Genomic DNA, 21,177 nt, shown 5'->3' with positions numbered 1-21,177 from the left:
TCTTGTCTTTACAGGGTATCTACTCTACATCTCTCCGGTGTTCAGCAGCGTGTTTTGCTAAGATTTTCCCGTTACTATATCGGAATGAGTGGAAAAAGGGTAGGGGTCAACTATAGTAACGAGAGAGAGAGAGGTAGAGAAATGGGGTTTAACGTCCACTCGACACAAACCAGGTCATTTTGGGACTAACATATGGTTTAATTTTATTTCAATAATTCGCTTGCGCATAGGGGTCTTTAGCAGTGGGAGAGAGAGAGAAATGGGGTTTAACGTCCACTCGACACAAACTAGGTCATTTCGGGACTAACATATGGTTCAATTTTATTTCAATAATTCGCTTGCGCGTAGGGGTCTTTAGCAGTGGGAGGAAACCGGAGGACCCAGAGAAAACCCACGAGGTTGGACAGGCGACCCTACTCCTTGTCACGTACAACCGGGGATTCGATTTAGCAGTGGGAGGAAACCGGAGGACATGGAGAAAACCCACGAGGTTGGACAGGCGACCCTACTCCTTGTCACGTACAACCGGGGATTTGAAACCACGCCACTTGACTCAATGACAGACTTTATGATACAGCGCACACACGCTAACCATTCAGCCATCCAACCCCCGCCCCCCCCCGCATAGTAACGATCTTATCTCATAATTATATTTAGAATCTGCTTAACAAATATTATCACATAAAGTCTATGGACAGGGTATTAATCCTTTAATGGTAACTCGTTTTAAAAAAAGCAGCCATATTGCCCCCCCCCCCCCCACACACACAACATGAGCATTGTGCCTATGTATGTCGAGTTATATGTATCGATATTGTTGAGGGTGACAAAGTAGGATATGCTTTTATTTTCAGGATGTTTTCAGATAAATAGAGAAACTCCTACGAGTCTTACTTTTTTTGATATAAAATAAAAAATCAACACAAGTCGATAATGAAAAAAGAACGAGGCTTTGCCGATTTTTTTTTTTTATAGTATTTCTTTCCTTTATCGAGGAGTGTTGATATTTTTCGATGTCAAAAAAGACGAATAGAAGATTTCATTTGTCACCCAACCCTTTCCAGCCTTTTTAATTGACCAACCAAATTCATGTAGAATATGAAAGTTATCATACAAGCGATATCTACTGTAGAATGTGTTATTGGGTGATATTAGGGGAGGAAAATATGATTACAATATATACTTGAAGGAAGAAATGACAATAGTTGTTTAGATTAATATACACATTACTATTCATATAAAAAAATAGGATATAAATTATTTAATTATTCTAATATATTGTGATTTATAATAATCACTTTCAGCTCAAGGGTAGATCCACAGGATGAGGGGGACACATTTAAACACAAGTGTCACTTCTAGCTACATGTAGATGTTTCCACACACAAATAACTTGAATGGCTTTAAACAACTTCAACTTTATCCTATGTTTGTTATTGTTAGTCACATTGACGCACACATAAAAGAACCCTTGACAGTTGGAATTTGAAATAAAAGTAGGCTGTAGCACTGCTGTTCGGGCAAAATTTCCCTAATAGCACACAGCAAGGTGTATTCCCATCCATTATTTCATATCATTTTATTATTAGTTCGATCATCTCCATTATGATACTAATAGCACCAGGATTTGCCAGCTCCAGTAACTGTTTATGTTTCAATCCATTCGTGGGAAATGAAATAAAATGGGGCTTACATTAATTACAACTGCCAAGAATTCTTTAACGTGCATGCCAATGTGTAAACATGACCTTGTTTTTCCATCCCATCCGAACGACGATACAATGTCCCTTGTCAGGCCCTCCATCCTGCACCTCTGACAAGGGGAAACCATGCTGGAAAATCCAGATAACTTCCTCAGTCAACACAGGGATCGAACATGTGACCTCAAGGTCAGCAAGCCAACGTCCTACTCACTGAGCCAATGTGGCTCCCCCATTGTATACATCAGAATATATGTATTTATAGATACAATCAAAAAGATCAACCGAGAAATATATTTGTCATTCAACTTACAAAACATAATATAAACAATTGATTTTTATACAAAAATGTACATTTATGATGGGTTATAAATAACAAAATAAACAATAATAAAAACAGAAATATTTTCAATCCAAATTGTGCAGAACACAGTAAAAGCTACTGGTAATGTTTATGTTATGCATACATGTGTGATTCTTCAAAGAGAAACAAATCCATGGTGATTTGCTAACCTAGAGGTCATGTGTTTGAACTTTGATCTTGGTATTAGCACGGTTCCACCATGTCAGTGATACAGGGCAGAGATGGCAAGGGACCATGTATAATCATTGGTGTGTACGTTAAAGAACCCTTGGCAGTTGTAATTTAATATAAGAATAAAATGGGGTTTAACATCCTACTGTTCTGCTCCGACTAGGCTAATCAAGACGGTCATACGCCATACAGTGTGCTATGGGGGAAATTTTGCCCAGGCAGGGGCACTATCGCCTACTCTTATATCAAATTCCAACTGCCAAGGGACCTTTTACGTACACGTCGATGTATACACGGGACCTCAGTTTTTTGTCCCATCAGAATGACTGGAAAACTGTCCTTGTCAGGCCCTCCGTCCTGCACCTCTGACAAGGGGAAACCACGTCGGAAAATCCCAATGAACTTTCTCGGCCAATGCAGGAAATGAACATGCGACCTCCAGCGTCTTACCCACGGTGACTCCCACCACTAAATGATTTTAGAGGTCAAAGGCGTATACCCCTACTTGTATCTAAATTTCCACGGCTCAATTCACCCTAAAATTTACTCAAATTGATTATTTAACATTTAATTAAAATACAAAATAATGTCTCAAATCACATTTCCAGACATCGGCACAACATTTGTAGAAAGCCCAGACATGATGTTACATCCACTTATAATTTCCTAGGAATATGCTATTAAATAAAGCTGTTCTTTAATCCTGTAGGTATTTTTTTAAAGACTACCCGTTTTTAATAGTTTTAAAGTTGTTTTCATTCACACATAAATAGCACACCTAAAATATCTGTTTACATTTCTAAAATCATTATCAGGATATAACACACATCTTAACAGTATATTTATCAAGTTCTGCTAATTTGCCTTCTTCCTTTAATTGTTGATATTTTGCTAGCCTTGTTTGCTCGTGTAGCTTACTCCATTCTGGAAGTGGTCTATTCCAGTCTTCTGGTGGCTCTCTTCTATATTCCCATGTATTGTTGTCTCGTGCTGCAGCTAGCCTTTTTTCTCTTCGTAATCTTTCATCTTCAATCACTTTTTTCTGAAAGGAAAGTAATGGCGTTAAATGTCTCATTATCAGAATAGTTTGATCATTTTGAGACTAACATATGGTTAATTTTATTTCATATAGTCACAAATGCTGGGGCGAAGAATTTGTTCAAACAGTGGCTTTCCGTGCAATTTTTGTTGAATTCCAACTGTGCTTGCCGATGTGTATGCACCTTTTGACAGTTCGTAACTGGATGTGAAAAAATCCTGTGAGGTCTTCTCTAACCATGCTGAGATCTAAAGTTTTAAACCTGGTAGATTTTAGTTGTTCTGAAAGGGCAGGTAGTGGAATCCAAACGAAATCAATAAATAATGGAATCCAAGCTAAATCAATCAATAATTGGATCCACACGAATTCAATCAATAATTGAATCCAAACGAAATCAATCAATCATTGAATCCAAAACAATTTCCCCAGATCTGTGTCAGGCCATGTCCTGTCTGATCTGAAGTGGAAAATGAATTGTCTGATTCAAATTTAAATATTGTATTTCATGCTCTGCAGCCACAAGGACATATTTTTAGCCGTTCACTTTATCCCATTATCACTGATTTTGATACAGAATGTGCAACACTAAACAGAATAAAAAATGATTATGATTATAAATTATTGTTAGAATTGATTCTGTGTGATTATTTAAAATAGCATGAAGATGGGCTGAAGGTTTCATGTCTTGAAGATCCATCGCCTAAAGAAGACAGTAAAAAGTCTTTTAAAACAAAAAGACTAACCATGGCTTCAGTATCTTTATAGTTTCTAAATTTCATGCAGTTATCGTAATTTTCTTTCCATTTTCTACAGTCTAAAGTTTCACCAAATATATATTTCTGATGAAATCTTCCTTTCCAACCTGAATAATAATATTTCAAACAATCTATTTATTATTTATCAACCATTATCAATCAATGAATATCATGTTCTATAACTTTACAAGTTCTAATAAGAGGCTTGAAGGTAGATCTACATGTAAATGTACATCTAACTCAACCATTTCCATTTTACTGAAGCACAAAGACACAATAACTTTCAACAATTGAAAATTTTCATCATTCAACTATTGCAAACAGGGATGAACCGATGTGCAGGCTTACTATAGACCCAAAACTGGTACTAACATAGTTACTTATATATGCATGACATGCAAAGTGTAGACGAGAGTCATTTTCAATTCAGATGCCTTGGAATTATTGTAGTTACCACAGAACCTAAGTTTCGTGACTAATTTATATGACCTTGCTCATTTATGTTCATGCTGAAGGGCTATAAATGGGCATTTCTAACAGTTGTTCATCAGATTTAATCCTTCTTATAGGTGCATGTGACATTTATCATGAAATATTTATGAGAAAACAAAAGAAAAACCCTGAAGAAACATCATAAATGCCTTACTTTTGCATTCCAAATATTCTTCACTATACATTTCACATGGTCGAACCTGAAAAAAAGAAAAAGAAGATAAATACATGTATGCAGTATGGGTATTGACAATTTTATGGACAAGTGTACGAATACTGTTTTCGAAAAATGTTATGAAGTATGGACATCCATCAGCAATCTAGACTACATTGACTCTATTGCTAGACCCTTTTAAGAACTAAACAAATGCCTTTTCTCGTTGAAAAAGAAACTAAAATGCAATAGATTTGATAACTGATACTTATGAATTGCCTAATAATACTTGTGGATAGAATGGGTAGTCTGACGTTTAAAATTGGAGTTGCGTCCCTTCGTTTGGTTTGGAAAACCATGACCTTTTTCACGGGCGCACAATAGAAGAGGTCGAATTCAATGAAAGTAAATCCAATACTTAGTTGGGTTTCATGTCGAAAATTACGCTTTGTTTTATATAGAGCAAGAACACAACTACAGTAACCCTAAGGTATACTACTTACCAGCCAAGCATCCTCAAAAATATCAGCAGCACCATTCTCCTCACTGGGCGCAGACATCTTGCTAAATTAATAACAACCGAATGCTGTAAACGAAACGAAACTGTACATATTTAATATTTGCAGCTTGAACCGACAGGAATATAAAAAACGGTTTTAATGAATGTCTCGTTGTTAAATTGGTGAATGTTTTGTAACACAGATATTCATTGAAATATCATTATATTGTCTTTCGTTTCGTCAAACTGATTCTGGGCACAATTATTAGCGTAGTTTTACTTATGTAAACAAACAGAAAGGAGATGACATTTTATAATTGTGCCTGTTATTATACTAATAACATTTTCCTTGAAGAATATAAAATACACGTTAAATTTATTGACGAGGAGCAGTTCAGACAAGAATATGAACAGGTTGTCAAACTTTAAATATTTATCAAATAACTGGTTATTTGGACATTATACGTGTTAGTAGGCTATTACTAAATTTAGTAACAACTTAAAGGGGAACAACCTACAACATGTATTAATCGTTAAAAAAATAATATTATATACACTCTTCAAAAAAAGTAGGGGTTATTGAAATCCAAATACCTATGCAGGTTGCGATATGATAAATAGTCATGGACATTTGACATGCTCTGAGAGTATGTTCACAGCTAGATGAAGAACTTGTCGCCCCAACAGAACCACTGAGCTGCACATGGACACGCAATAGCGCCATACACGTGGGGGGGGGGGGGGGGGGTCATTGTCAAATTTGACACTTCAAGGAAAGGTTGATGAAAACTGCCGCGTGCTGGTTTATCTATCCATGTTTGCTTTTCTATCGGTTCTTGCATACTTGTTACTTTGATCGGGAGACGTGTTCGTCGACGTCAACGTCAAACGACGACACTGCAAGAATTGGCCGTGGCACTGCAAGAGGAGTGGCTTAGATTGCCCCAAATCGTGATTGGACGGTTGATTAGGAGCAGGTCACGACGAATTGCTGAATGTCTGAGGATTGGTGGAGCAATTAAGCATCATTAAGACAAAAATCAAAAACGTCAATGTTCACTTTTGACGGTGTTTCTCTCTGTGAGTGAAATGGGGCTGTCAGATAAGCCGCCCATATGAACTGTTTATGTTCATGTGTAGGCAATTGGCCTGTTATTAACATACACTGGTTACCTCTAATAAAAACAGCATTGCATGTCTGCAGTTTTGTATTGTTTCTGAATATCCCCTACTTTTTTTTAAAGAGTATATATTATACGTCAATACGAACCAAAATAAAAGAATCATTATTATACTAATCAAAAAGATCGAAACTTCAAAATGTTGATTAATTATCGCAGAATGACGATATAAAATCCAAATTAAAACATTATATTGTGACATTATGATATATTGAAAATCTAAAATCAAATTCCATTCTTAGATAAAGGCGTTGTTTCTATTTGTTTTCTTGTTTCAGATATTAAGAGAGAAAGGGTGTGATACAAATGAACAACTAGATCATGTATTGCAAACGGTAATTCAACTTCCAGTTTTTTTTTTATTAGCAACGGTGAATAAACATCTACATTGTATGCCCAAAAACTAGTTTCATAAAGAACCACATAATTTTACTTTACTCTAAACGAATATGGTGTTAAAACCCAATTATAGTGGAGTTTTTCCCATTTATAGAAATGAAAACATTGATAACAATGCAAAATATTTACCTGACAAGTAATTATTATCCAATATTTAAAAAAAGCAGGGAGGAACCTCCAAAAACCAAAAAAATATTTGCACTCGTTTAAGCTTGCCGCCTATGTTTACAATTTTATGCGGTGTCCCAGTAACTTCAAATTCAAAGGCAATAATGCCTAGTTCAAATAAATTTAAGTGGGCATTATTAGAAATTTAATATATTGATTCAAAATAAAAAAAAAGAAATCGGTAACATGATGACGCTTTAATTCTGCCCATATAACTGTGTCGTGTTGCAAAATGTATCATTTAAGGACCCCTAGCCATAACAATCTAATTGTGATGGATGTGTCACTGTATGTAACATTTGAGGTTACCCTTGTCGATAGTTTTGTTTCTAGAATGGACGGATTTCCTTTCGACGGCTTATTTTATTAAATGAAATGAAATGGGGTTTAACGTCCTACTGTTCTGCTCCTAAACTAGGCTAATGAAGACGGGCATACGCCATACAGTGTGCTATGAGGGAAATTTTGCCCTGGCAGCGGTACTATCGCCTACTCTTATATCGAATTCCAAATGCCAAGGGATCTTTTACGTGCATTCCAATGTATACACGGGACCTCGGTTTTTCCTCTCATCCGAAGGACTAGACAGCTGTCCTTGTCAGGCCCTCCGTCCTGCATCACTGACAAGGGGAACCACTTATTTTATTAACCGTTTGAGAATGTTTCGGTACAGGGCCTATTAACGTGCCTACAGGTACGGGCGTGCCTCTAGATAAAAAATCCGTGCTTTGAAAATCTGAAATCCGTACTTTGAACAAAATGGTTTGTAGCCTTGTGAATCTCAGAAGACTGTATGAGGAAACTGAGCTATCATTATAATCACCGACCACTTTCGATTTCTATTTCAAAAGTTTTGTTTGTTGACGTGTTCCCGCCACCACCTAAAGCACGTAAATTACATGGCAGAACATCGATCGTCAGATGCTGGTGACAGTGTAGCTTCGTTTGCCTTTGGGTCGACTTTGGATATTTCTTTGGACTGTTAATGATACTGACACGCGGTTATAAATATAAATATGTTAATCCTGTTATAAGCGGGATATCGTGTTATCCGAAGTCAGATTCTGGAAATTTTCACGGAATCCAAAACACCGGAAACCGTACTTGGACAATACAACCTTAAAATAAGCCCAACAGCGGATGTAGGTTTTAAAGGAACCCGAGAAATGTATATGCCAGAAAACACCACATATAGGCCTAACCTACAGATATTATAATGTAATATTGGCAATTTTAAATCTGTATTTTAGCTGGAAATATGCCACGCCATCGGCATTGCACAGACACTAACTGGAACATTATAATGACGGGTGACCTGTACCTAAAGCTATTCGAGAAAACCAAGTTCGCGATAACTGGCTTTAGCTGTTCTAATTGTGTTTACAAAAAGAAAATAAATTTTTCTTGCAGATATTATTGGAAGTTAATCGAAGAAAAAATGCGAATAAAGATCTTATAAGAAGGAAACAGATTATTAAAGATTTATATAAACCATATCATCCAGCAATATATACACTCAAACAACAATATCTACACCCAAAATTTCTAGAAATTTGGCATCTGTGTAACAATCCACACGTGAAATTGAAAGATATTTTGAACCACTTATCATGCGAAGCCGGTAAGTTTGATTTTTTCGATGAGAATTATGTTAGAATAATGTGAGGCCATAAAAATAATTTGCTTGCAATCTGAGCTTCAACATATTTTTTTTAAAACTAATAGCATATTTTCTTTGAGCAGCATTTAGCAATTGACAAACGAAATCAACACAAAAACTTAATATGGAAAATTTAAAATAGTAATTTTGTTCCATATTGAGTGTTTGTTAATTGCATATTACAATAAAATGCATGTATGTTTTTTTTTCATTTACAGCTAATCAAGTGTACAGTTTTCCTGTTTTTACGAAAGAGTTCTGTGAATTGTTTATCCAAGAAATAGAAAATTTTGAGAAGAGCGAATGCCCCAAAGGAAGACCGAATACAATGAATAACTATGGGGTATGTTGCTTTTATTTAAATTATTGATCGAAGAAATTACGATTTTCTGATACACTGATCTAACTCATAACCCATTGGTCATTTAGCTATAAATCACTTTAAATTAAAGTAGTGACGAATGTGTCAGAGGCAGTGTATTCTTATGATATGCAGAACACTCGATATCTATAACGTTTTATATATATTCAAATTTACTCTAGAGTCTTCTATACGTTCCGTTAAAGCTGGTTATCACGAATTTGGTAACCTCGAAATCCGGCAGCTAGTTCCCGTAACTTAATTCTAATTAAAGTCAGGCATTGTTCTCTGTTTAACATAGTTAATTCGAGGGACAGAATTATCTAGAGGAAATAATTTATTTTGTCTACGCCAATCTTGAACATTGTCAATGTGTAAAGAAATCTAAAATAATTCTAGCGGTTGTAGTAAACTATCGCCATTCTTTATTCTTGTAATTGGATTGTTAAAATGAACGGACATCAATTGTTTTTTTGTTTTTTTAATTATAGATTTTGCTAAATGAACTTGGATTTGATGAAGATTTTATAACACCATTGAGGGAAATCTATCTTCGACCTATTACATCAATTCTGTATCCAGATTGGGGTGGAGATTGTCTTGATTCACACAAAGCTTTTGTTGTAACATATAAACTGGGACATGATATAAATTTGAGTTATCATTATGATAATAGTGAGGTGACGCTAAATATTGCGCTCGGTAAACAGTTTACTGGAAGTGGACTTTATTTCGGTGACATGAAATCGAATAGCGGTAAAGTATCAACGTCGGGATTTACCAAGTATGATCATCAACTAGGTGTGGGGTTATTACATAGAGGACAACATATGCACGGTGCTTCCCCACTTACCTCTGGCGAGAGATATAATATAATAATATGGATGAGGTCATCAGAAATAAGAAATAAACTTTGTCCCATGTGTAACAAAAGACCTACTCTTGTCCCATGTTCGGGTTTCGGCGATGGTTTTACAACTGGTAAAATGGTGGAGTTATGTGCTACTTTATAGTCTATCAATTAAATATTTTTATCTCAAACCATATACATGTAGTTGACTTTTTTATTTTTGGTATGGGCAGGGTTGTATGTCCTTTTTGTAGGGTAGTTTTCATAACTGGATACTTTTTAGATTTATTAAACGTAGCGGTCCAAGATTATGAGATTGTGGACAAGGAATAGACAACTCTCAAATTCCTCTAATAATTGATACATAATAAACTTGTAACGCTACCCACATGTTCCAGTATCTATCATTGTTTTCTACCTCAAACCATCTCAGGATAACACGACTGTTAATGTTCTGACTCGAAAAAGCTTGCTAGGCTTACCTACTAAGAAGAGCTTTCAAATCACAGTCCAACAAGATAGATGGGTTAATCTGTAAGGCCTTGAGTAATATTTTAGTCTAACAACTGGTTAATTAATTATTGTGCGAAGAAGAAATGCACAAGGGCCTTCTTCTTCTTCTATTAGTGTTTAACGTCCGATTCCACCGATGGCGTTGTCTTATTTAATTATACTTAGCGCACACGCACGGGTCGTTCCTGGGGGAGGAAAACGGAGTACCCAGAGTAAACCCACGAGGTTGAGAAGGTGCCCGTATCTCCAAGCCAGATACCGGCGACCCAACTCATTGTCACGTACAAGCGGGGAATCAAAGCCACGCCAATTGACTCCATGACAAACCTTCTGATCTAACGCGCACGCGTTAACCATTCGGCTACCCCCCCCCCCCCGGTCACGAGAATGTTGCAGCCTATAGAACGATTTGTAGGTAGGCCCTTTATGTTGTCTAGATGAGACAGTAGTACACAAGAATACCTATGTACTCGGCGTGCGCGTCAAAGAATCCTAAAACAGTTCGAATTAGATGAAGAGTAGGTTGAAACCTACCAGTATTTGGACATGTGACGATAGGAAAAAAAAATAGTCTTAGCAAAAAGTCCTACAGAATAGCAGTGTAGAATTCTATAGAAAATCTATAGAGTTTTTTGGGGGGCGTGTCCCGTGTTCTATAGGATAAAATTCTATAGTATTCTACAGAATTTTGGGGGCCTGTAGGAAATAACGGCCCCAAATATTCTACATTTTCTGTAGCGCACATCCTATAGTTTTTCCTACAGATTTATGGCAAAATTTCTATAGGAAAATAATATAGTATTCTATAGGTTTTTTTATTGCACTTTCTGTAGGAAATTCTACAGTTATGGATATGATTGAATACTGTAGTATTCTGTAGTTTGGAAATTGGGCCACTATAGTTTTCTGTAGGAATGGGTACTACAGAATTCTATAGACTTTTTTTTATTAAATCTTATTTTGGGAATAAATATAGTTGGCCCATGATTTCTTCTAAATTGATAAGCTTATTTTTCTCTCATGGATTCTTCTAAATTGATAAGCTCATTTTTTCTCTCATGGATTAATCTGAATTCTGTTGATGATTCACCAGCCGGAACCATGAAAAGTTCTTTTCTTGGTAAAACTGAAATATAGGGAAAAGAATAGGTAATAAAGTTAAATAAATAACAAAATCACATAAATCTTATCTAATTAAAGTAATTTAATATTATTGTTAAGAAAGTAATAAAGTATACTTATCTTTCTATCTTTAATCGACTCTGTGAAAAAACACCACCATTCTCTTCAGTTTCTTGTTAATACTAAAGTTGTTATACACTGAATTTTTGAATTTTAAATTCAGCCAATGGCCAAACAGATTTCAAGAGAGTACATTGGCTGTTAATTATAATTTGTCGACAGGTATTCACGGTTGACAGAATCTGAGTACAGAATCTGCTATAGTCATTAAAATCTAAATAAACTGAGTCTTTATTTCATTGACTTCTGAAGAAAAATTTATTATCTGAGGGTGGGGTGGGGAATTCCTTTGAGTGTCAACATGTATCACTATTTCATTCATTTTATATACACAATTTTATACTTTATATTTTATTTTTCGTGGTAAGCTTATTTTAGTTTGTCATTTGGTATCACAATACATCAAGGAAAACTGCATCCAGGAAAATTATGTTGGAAAAGTTTACATTATTCACACAAGTGAATCACTAAATTTTATTGTAAACTATAGTATGAATAAAAGACATCGCCAATTTATGAAATCTGTAGTATAGAACATTGTTTCTACAATATTATGTAGGAAACTATAGTAGGCTATTTGTTAAAATGGTTTAAGTGCAGTATACATATAAATTCTTAGTTTTCAACAGAATGTCATAGACAACTATAGGAATATACTACTGACTTGAGACAATAAGTTAGTTCTATACAAAACTATAGTTTTTACCACTAAATCTATAGGAATCACAGCTGACATGAGAATACAAGTTAGTTCTATAGCAAACTATAGTTTTTAGCACAAAGGCTATAGAAAACTGAAGGATTACTCAACTGACTCGAGGATACAAGTTAGTTCTACAGAAAACTTTTGGAGCACCAATGAATCTGTAGGTTTATTTTTTTCCCAATATTTTCTTACAGTATTCTATAGAATTCTATAGGAAATTACACTTGGAAAATATTCATCTACCAATCCTACACAAAACTATAGGCTAGTACATGTTTTTGAAATACAGAATGATTTCGTTTTCTTGCAGCATTCTATAGCATTCTATAGAATCCCACAAACTTCTATAGAAACGTGTACTTTTTCTATTATTTTATAGGACTTTTTCATAAGGGGTTACCGGTAGGCCTACGGTACGTTATAGTTTCAAAATTACCGAAGTAACCAAACTCCATTCCATTCTAGTATTTAGTGCATTGATAATATATTTCATGTTAATGTAAGGACTTTGCCATTCACTATACCATTTTGGTTCGACTTATTTGTGTGTTTTACATTTCATGCGCGATCCTTTCTTGTGAACTTGTTGCGATGATTATTAATAGGAGTCGCTGCGGATCGACCAACTAAGGGTAGATAACTCTTTTTAAAAACCATATTATTTCATTCATGCTGAAGGTAAATATTTAGGTTATTTCACATAAAAGTCGAATAATTCTAGCAGGGCTATGCATTGAAGTTTATAGTAACATACGTGGTATGCTGTTTTGGTTCCATTTGGAATGGCGCTGCTCAATCAGTGGCACATGTTCCAGCGATTAATTTTTCGTGGCTGTGTGTGTTTATTTGTTTTTTTAAATGGAGTTATCTACCCTGGCTTGAATAAAGCGAAACTTTATTTGGGATATGGGACTTGTCGGAAAGTGTATTTAACCTTTATTATACTACTACTTGAATGAGACTGATAAAATCAAATCAGTCGTTGTACATTTTTTTTTTTTTTTAATTTGCTGTAATTTTTTTTTATACAATGTAAATTTAATACGGCATCTGATCGTTGGGCTGGATTAAATAAGTCCGTGCTTAAGCACTGAATTATCACACCACTTTATAAATCAGCAAAAGCTGTTACATAGATAACTAAACATTTAAATGGAGAAGACCCTTTGCTCTCAACGTTTTAAATTGACAAACTTTAACGAAGATGTCCGAGTTGTTTGATAATACACGCAATAGGAGAGATTGTGACACAAAGATAACGCCCACAACTATTTTTCTATATTCGCCTGAACAAGAATATATTAGTGAAAGGAAGACGGTTGTTATATCCTTCTTCGAATTTTTGTCAAGGATATTCCTTTGTATTTAGCTGTGTTGTAAACTTTCACTCAGTCACGGGCGACGCATATAAATGGTTCATATGATACTATATTTTAGGGGGTTTATATTTGATAATTGTTTACAACTCTATTTCAGGGCCGACCCATATCAGATTGTGGGACATGAAAATGTCTGATAGCATTACACTAAATGTTGGTGGAGTACTGTACATGACAACAAAATCAACATTATGTAAATATCCCGATTCCATGCTAGGAGTTCTGATGAGTGGAACATTTCCTTCAATCATTGATTCAAACGGACATTATTTTATAGATAGAGATGGCACAATATTCCAACATATCCTGAATTTTCTTCGTTCATCTCACTTGTCTCTTCCGGCGGACTTTGTGAACTTTGACCTTTTAGCAATTGAGGCGGATTTTTATCAAATACAACCGTTATTAGAAGCTGTTAATCAAATGCGACAAAATAAACAAGCGATGCCACGTAAATATCATTTAGAAATTTTAGAAGTGCGTACGGGTTCCACAGCCACCATGCCAACAAATAACTCCCGCGTAAAGACTGTTATTTCCGGTAGAAAACAGGTAATGTTATCTTTACCAGCCGATCTGATTGGAGCCGAATCTCTGGAGAGACTTCAGAATAAAAATGGTCCAGATTTTACTGAGCTGGAATTGTTCGGAAGTAATACCAGACTAAGACTAGGGGAAGCTTTAGATACAAGAGGGTGGACATTAATTAGTTCCGATCATTCTTCGTCTTCTAGTTATGAAAATAATAAATCTAGAACCACGCCCTCGTCCAATAATTTAATCATAGAACAGTCATTCAGAGATAGGTGGTGTTTAGAATTAAAATCTGGTGAAGACATTGCAGATATGCAGTTTGAAGCATATGAGTAGACTCATGGACATAAATAATAAATTTATTTACATCACGTCCAACTTGGGTTTTTTTTTCATGTTTAACCTAGATATTGAATACCGGTATGCAAGAACCCCCAGAACCTTTGTCCTCGGAATTTTGGGAGTTTAGAATAATTTCAATGTAATGACAATCGTGTCGCTTAACGTCTCTTATGACACTTTAGTGCATGTTATAAAAGCAGTGATTTCATCATATTCCTGAAGCAATGGCCCGAGAAATCCATCTCTAGCCATTTCTGTATTGAGACTGAAAACTTGAGATTGATGGAGCGTGCCCATTCTAATCGTCCAATCAAATCTCTCCTGAGTAAAATATAGGGAATTTTCATGACTTGACCGGGGTGACCTCTTTAAAGGGACAATAACACTCTTGCTGGCTTGACAGTTCAAAAAAAAAATAAAAAAATTGCCTTATTCTAAGTACTAGATGTGTTAGTGTCCTACCTGTTGTGTAAATTATCCATTAAATCCTATTTTACTTGTCCAGAGGGTTCAAAAATATTTTTTAAATCCAAGTCACATTTGCAAAGCTTTACGTCAGGCTTTTCAAATCATTTAGTTGAATTTTTCCAATTTTTTAAATTAGGTATGTTAAGATGAAATTTGTATCATCAATTAATTGGAATATTGTAAAATAGTGCAATTTGTTGACCAGAATAAAGATTGGGACATATTATTCAGTTACAACCAAACAGATAGCCTACGTAACATGCAGGGCCGTAACTAGCTCAGAGCAACTAGGGGGATGGGAAGTGTTCTCAGGGGTGCTGTGTACAATTGACGGACAATGTATATCTATTGTTTTTATGGTCCACATATCTTTCACGGGGGAGGGGGGGGCGAAACTTTAGCAGGGAGGGGCGACCCCCCCCCCCCCACATACACACACACTTAATAGCAGAAAACCGGGACAAATCGAACCGGTATCAACACAAATTGCAATACGTTAGTACGAACATTGACACTGGATTTAGAACGATCTCGTTAAACTGGTTTATAGACTACGCATTAGATACATAAATATAGCAGCCAATAAACACCTTCACAATAAACCGAATAGCTGCAATTGTAGATATAGGCGTCAACATGATTATTTGTTTTATTTATTGTAATAGGTCCGCTTGTGGTTTTTATGATCCGTTAATTCAACTACCTTAACTTTGAAGTCTGTTCTATTCAATAATAACTACGTCAATCGAATAATGATTGACCTATCCTAATCCTAGTTGTGCAAATACACTAAACCCTAGACGATACTTAAAGAGGGGCCGACCCAGAAAATTCATTGAACCTACACCCATAGAAATGTTAGGGCTAAAACTACACGTTATAAGACTAAACGCTATCAAATTATTTAGTTAAGCCCAAACATTATCAAATAATCAAATAACTTAATGAAGACTAAACACTATCAAATTAATAATTTCAGACTAAACACTATCAGACTAAACACTATCAAATATTAATAATTTCAGACTAAACACTATCAAATTAATAATTTCAGACTAAACACTACCAGACTAAACACTATCAAGTTAGTTAGTTAAAACTAAACGCTAGGAAATTACTTAATTATGACTAAACACTATCAAATTGGTTACTTAAGACTGAACAGAATCAAGTAGCAGAGTTAAAACACAACCTTATTTAAGGGTGGAGTAACTTATGGCTCAATTTTATGTCAATAGTTCGCTTGCGCGTATTGCTTTTTCAGCTGTGGGATGAAACCAGAGGATCCAGAAAAAACCAACTAAGTTGGACAAGTAATCCTACTCCTTGTCACGTACAACCTGGGAATCGAGACCATGATCTAAAGCGCATGCGTTAAATCGCAAAAAAAAACCCATTGAATAAAAAGAAAATAGAAACTGTGTTAAGGACTATACACTACCAATACCATATTACCCTCTAAATTAATCAAATCGCTGAAATATAACCATTTGAAATTTTTATAATTATATTAAAACTTCCTGTTCACATAAATCTGAGGTATCGCTAAGTAAAATGATAATATAGTAATCCCGTTGTGCCGTCAATTTTGTCCGTTGTAGCCCCGGCCTAAACAATTTTGATTTCGTCCTGAGAACAAGCACGCTTGAAAGATTGGAGGGATTGTTATTTGAGCGATTGGGGCGGGTGGCGTTGGGCTACGTTATTGACCGCCCCACCCCTTACAAGATCTGTCATTGAGTCAAATGCCGTGGTTTCGATTCCCTGGTTGTACGTGACAAGGAGAGTAGGGTCGCCTGTCCCACCTCGTGGGTTTTCTCCAGGTCTTCCGATTTCCTCTCACGGCTAAAGACCCATACGCGCAGGCGAATTATTGAAATAAAATAGAATCATGCGTTAGTCCCGAAATGACCTAGTTTGTGTCGAGTGGACACAATCGGGAGAAGAAAGTCGAAATTTAGAAGTTAACGTTATAAAGAAGAAATTTTAAAGTCAAACGGTATAAAGCAGAAAGTCGAAAATCAAACGTTGATAGCAGAAAGTAGAAATTCCTTCCATGAAAGTAGACGTCCGGTGATTTAAGGTTGAAAAGCAGAAAGTGTTTTACAGATTATAAAGTTCCCTTTTATATAAAAAATTTCTCTTTTATTTTTAAATTTCTACGTTTTACTCTATACCTCTAGAACATGATACGTCGCCATATCATACAGCTATACAAGTGCCCTATGGTATTCAGTGCTGACAATATGAAACCTTTGGTATGGTTAATTGCGAATTTCTAGTTAGGAGAAGAATTGTTTTGATTATCTAACAGTAGGATCATTTCATAACTTGAAAAGCATAAAAAAGAATATAGATATTTTAAATCATATAACTATTTATCCTTATCTTTTAAGGGAGATTGCAATTTTTATAAGATCTTAATAATGCACCATTCATATTCATACAGCCATTCTGTTTCCTTTTTTACTGATGACCGATTAAGACTTTTATTTATATTCTATTAGATCAGAGATATTTATGAACTGCAGGATTTGTTTCCCCTTTCAGTTGTTACTCCTACAGAGAATATGTCGCGGTATATAAAACAAACTATACATGATTTTTATAGTTCTACTAGACGATATATGTATATACCAAGAAGGTCATGCGCTTTGAATAATTCACAAAGTAAATCATTATAGCGGAAAATTAGACCAGTAAACCCATTCAGTACGATATCACTGTCGATGATGAAAGCTTTTTTAAATACATGTATATAATAGTGCCGGCCATAAACGAATTATATGTACGGTTTTAACCACCGTTTAATTCATAAAGTACTTAGATTATGTGGGTTATAGAACGAAGAAGGCCTCACCTCAGTAATTGACGGAATTTAATTTCTTTTCACTTCACTGCAAAAATAATATGCTGCATTATTACTTTTGTCATAATATAAAGGCGTCGATCATGGCATTAAATTTATTTCTGCTATTTGATCTAACTATAATGCAATCCTATTAATTGAAATTTACATAAAATCCCTTAGAACTCTATTTAAGGAATCAATAGATTTTAAATCTGTCTGTCAAATATACACCAATATTGTGAAATTACTTGTAAATGCTAAATCATTTAATTTTATGCAAACATATGTTACATCTAGTTTTTGATTAATTATCTCCCTGTTAACATTTTGGTCACTAAAAGACAAGTTTGATTGCCAAGAAAGAACCCACTTTCCAAATTCAAGTCACTAAAAACAGTTGTTAGAATCGAAATTAGTTTTAGCACTATAGAGACAAATTATTGTATATATCATTAATTTGGAGAATACACACCAAACGACGAAATAACAAATTTAAGAATCAATAGCTTCAGGACGATACACTGCAATGTTACCGGGATTATTCAAGAAACGATTATATCCCTTAATATTGGTCAAAATAAAGTGATTTAATATGATCGCAATCTCGATTTTAAACGGGTTAATTGTTTATTAAAAACTAAAAACCTTTCTATATACCGTATATACTCATTATGTTAACATCTATTACCAATTATAATGGACCCAATAACAGAACCTTGATTAACACCATTATACATTCTCACTTGTCACTACTGAAATTCAAAGGTAAAGAAACACCCATTTGCATGGTTTTTTTTATAATTATGACAGTCAGGTGTTCTAGAGAAACAATCAGTATATATTCTTCAGATATACAGGTATATGGATAAGTAATGTTTGTCAATAATAATATTACATAATTAAATATTCACCTATATTCCTCTATGATATTTATTTAATGACCGAATAAATTTATTTCAATATTCATAGAAATTTCGGCGCCTTTGATGTTGGTAATCTATTGAGATAAATTGATCTGTTTGACAATTTTAAATTTCCAGTGTTTGTAAATATTATTAACATGTCAATACCAGATGGTTGCCAACATATGGTACTTTTACAGTGATTCAACATTCTCATAATCTCGATTTTAAAAATGCTGTCTCTGATATATTTTATGCTCTTAGAAACCTTTAACATATTCTGAAGTGGTATTTTTGCACAGAAATCCAAACTTACAGTTTTCATTTGTCCTTAGATTCCACGCTATACCAACAATGGATAAGCTATTTTGGGCTATTTTGTCTTATTTCCGCGTTTACTTTTTATATGTTATCCAGTGTTCCCTGTGAAATATGGGACCGCCCCTGTAATGTTCCATTCGTCACATATACGACATAAGGTTAAGTGTAGTGTAGTACAATACCGCCAAGTTGCTAATCCAGTAAATCCATTCTGGTGTTTTTATTGACATGTAGATATAATCTAAAATCGAAAGTCGAGGACTACACTGTATTGTTATACACTCAATTATAATACGTGTAAATCAATGAATATAAAATCTGTCAGTTTAAAACATAAAGCTTCCTACGTATTTTTAGAGATTTGCCGATTTGATGATGACGCGAGTCACGTTAATGTCATAAAAGGTCTAGCAGAGAGGTGTATTTGCAAATCAAACATGAAACATTGAAATCATTCATTATGTTGTGGGGTGATTAGATGATAGGAAAATCCAAAATGCCATAAAATATGGCTCTTTAACTCGATAGCGGCGGTCGGGCGATTATTTAACCAAACCAAACTATATCTAGAGATTTCTGGACAAAGGAGATGAGTGATACGATAACAACACATACATGCCTATCAGGGTATCCAGGTCCACATGGGACTGCTCTGAAAAGGAAGGCACAAGCTTTGTTTTGAACATTTAAAAAAACAATTTCTACCCGCATAATATGAAAATAACCCCCACAAATCTAGGTAATAGTCAGTTTAATCCTTTATTCGTGTGTCTGGTTGCAGCCTGCGACAGCACAGGCGTAGAATACTGTACATTCCCAAGCGTACCACTCAAGGTCTCACTCTTGCATCCACATCTGATGAGCCACAGGAGCAAGTTGACCGGTTGTAATGTTCCAATTTAGTCTTCTTAACCCAGCAATCTTCCAGTGAACGCCACACCAAAACACGGAGAAACATATGTCAATTATCATTGAAATCCTGCCAATTCATACTCTTACTCGATATGACATGATTACATGTTGCTACGTCGTAGGGAAAAGAACAGCTTTGAAAGTGGCTAGAGCTTGATTGTATTCTCTCTCACTCGTCGGGGTAGTCGAATCAGTGCTTACACGGGCCACTGTATTTATGTCAGCTTGTTATGGACAGAGCTCTAGCAAATCGATGCCTGAAACACGTTGGCGGGTATAGACATCCAAAACTGGAAATGTATCGTCATCATCCCTACCCAAACCATATAGTCTTACCCAATGACTGATACATTTGCAGAGCTATTGTGTGGTGTCCACTTGAAGATGATAATCCGTCGGAACTTGATCCTGAATTGTATTGCTGGATGAAGGATACTAAATTGAGAATTTTACAACCGACCAATTTGCTTTGGGATCTGTCATGTGGCTCACCAAATGCGGATGCAAGAGTGACACTCCATGCAGTACACTTGCTTGTAGATGCACTAGGGATGGCTTAGAATGTATAGTAATTTGTGCTTGTGCTGTCATAAGTTGCAGGGTAGAATTTTTTTTTTTTAAATTTTAAAAAAACAGCTTGTGCCCCCCTTTTCAGGGCCGGCCCATGTGACCCTGGAAGCCCCCGATAGACATGTGTGTGGTGTTATATCACTCATATTCTTCTTTATCCAGAAATATGTAGTTTGTCTCTAGATATAGTTTGGTTTGGTGAAATAATGACCCCCAACCGCCGCTCTCGAAACTGTCTACTAGGGGGAAGTGGAAACCAAGGAGCTCAAGTCAAACGGGGAACATTATATATTACTACCTATATATTCATAACACCGAACGTGCAATTGATATGGTGATAGACAATAAACCGCAACAAGTAGCTGAGACAACATGCTCGCCCCACCCTAGCCACATCATTTTTCCAAATAAAGTCAAAGTATCAAAATTTTCGTTGGTACACCGCCCCACTCTCTCGCTCTTCTCTCTATAGCAGAAAGTCCCGTACGTGGATGTGATACCGACATTGCATCAGTGCGGTAGCTAATGTAGATTCTGACTCTCCGTTTTATTCGTATGCAATAATATACCAGTACATGTGATACAACTCACAGTCCACTCAACACAACTAGGATATTTCAAAATAAAACAATATGGTCTGTCTT

At 35.4% G+C, this 21,177-nt stretch overlaps 3 protein-coding genes across 3 annotated transcripts; 2 read left to right on the top strand and 1 right to left on the bottom strand.

Moving 5' to 3' along the window:
- Nucleotides 1-1,978: 1,978 nt before the first annotated feature.
- On the bottom strand, nt 1,979-5,261 carry LOC126824650 (UPF0545 protein C22orf39 homolog). Its single transcript, XM_050553948.2, has 4 exons — nt 5,179-5,261; nt 4,676-4,721; nt 4,018-4,136; nt 1,979-3,277 (listed from the first exon to the last, which is right to left on the bottom strand). The coding sequence occupies exons 1-4, from the start codon at nt 5,233-5,235 to the stop codon at nt 3,047-3,049; spliced, it is 453 nt and encodes a 150-aa protein (XP_050409905.1). The 5' UTR covers nt 5,236-5,261; the 3' UTR covers nt 1,979-3,046.
- Nucleotides 5,262-5,417: 156 nt separating this feature from the next.
- On the top strand, nt 5,418-10,229 carry LOC126824644 (2-oxoglutarate and iron-dependent oxygenase domain-containing protein 2). The gene is made up of 5 exons (XM_050553941.2): nt 5,418-5,588; nt 6,634-6,690; nt 8,333-8,543; nt 8,801-8,925; nt 9,435-10,229. The coding sequence occupies exons 1-5, from the start codon at nt 5,478-5,480 to the stop codon at nt 9,954-9,956; spliced, it is 1,026 nt and encodes a 341-aa protein (XP_050409898.1). The 5' UTR covers nt 5,418-5,477; the 3' UTR covers nt 9,957-10,229.
- A 2,636-nt stretch (nt 10,230-12,865) lies between these two features.
- On the top strand, nt 12,866-14,538 carry LOC126824646 (BTB/POZ domain-containing protein KCTD6). Its single transcript, XM_050553943.1, has 2 exons — nt 12,866-12,932; nt 13,731-14,538. Exon 2 carries the CDS (start codon nt 13,757-13,759, stop codon nt 14,501-14,503), a length of 747 nt encoding a protein of 248 aa, XP_050409900.1. The 5' UTR covers nt 12,866-12,932; nt 13,731-13,756; the 3' UTR covers nt 14,504-14,538.
- The last annotated feature ends 6,639 nt before the right edge of the window (nt 14,539-21,177 follow it).

Source organism: Patella vulgata, chromosome 6 (assembly GCF_932274485.2).
Source record: "Patella vulgata chromosome 6, xgPatVulg1.2, whole genome shotgun sequence".
Lineage (NCBI taxonomy): Eukaryota > Metazoa > Mollusca > Gastropoda > Patellidae > Patella > Patella vulgata.
Note: the sequence above shows the minus strand (reverse complement) of the source record. Positions and strands in the feature narration are given on the sequence as shown.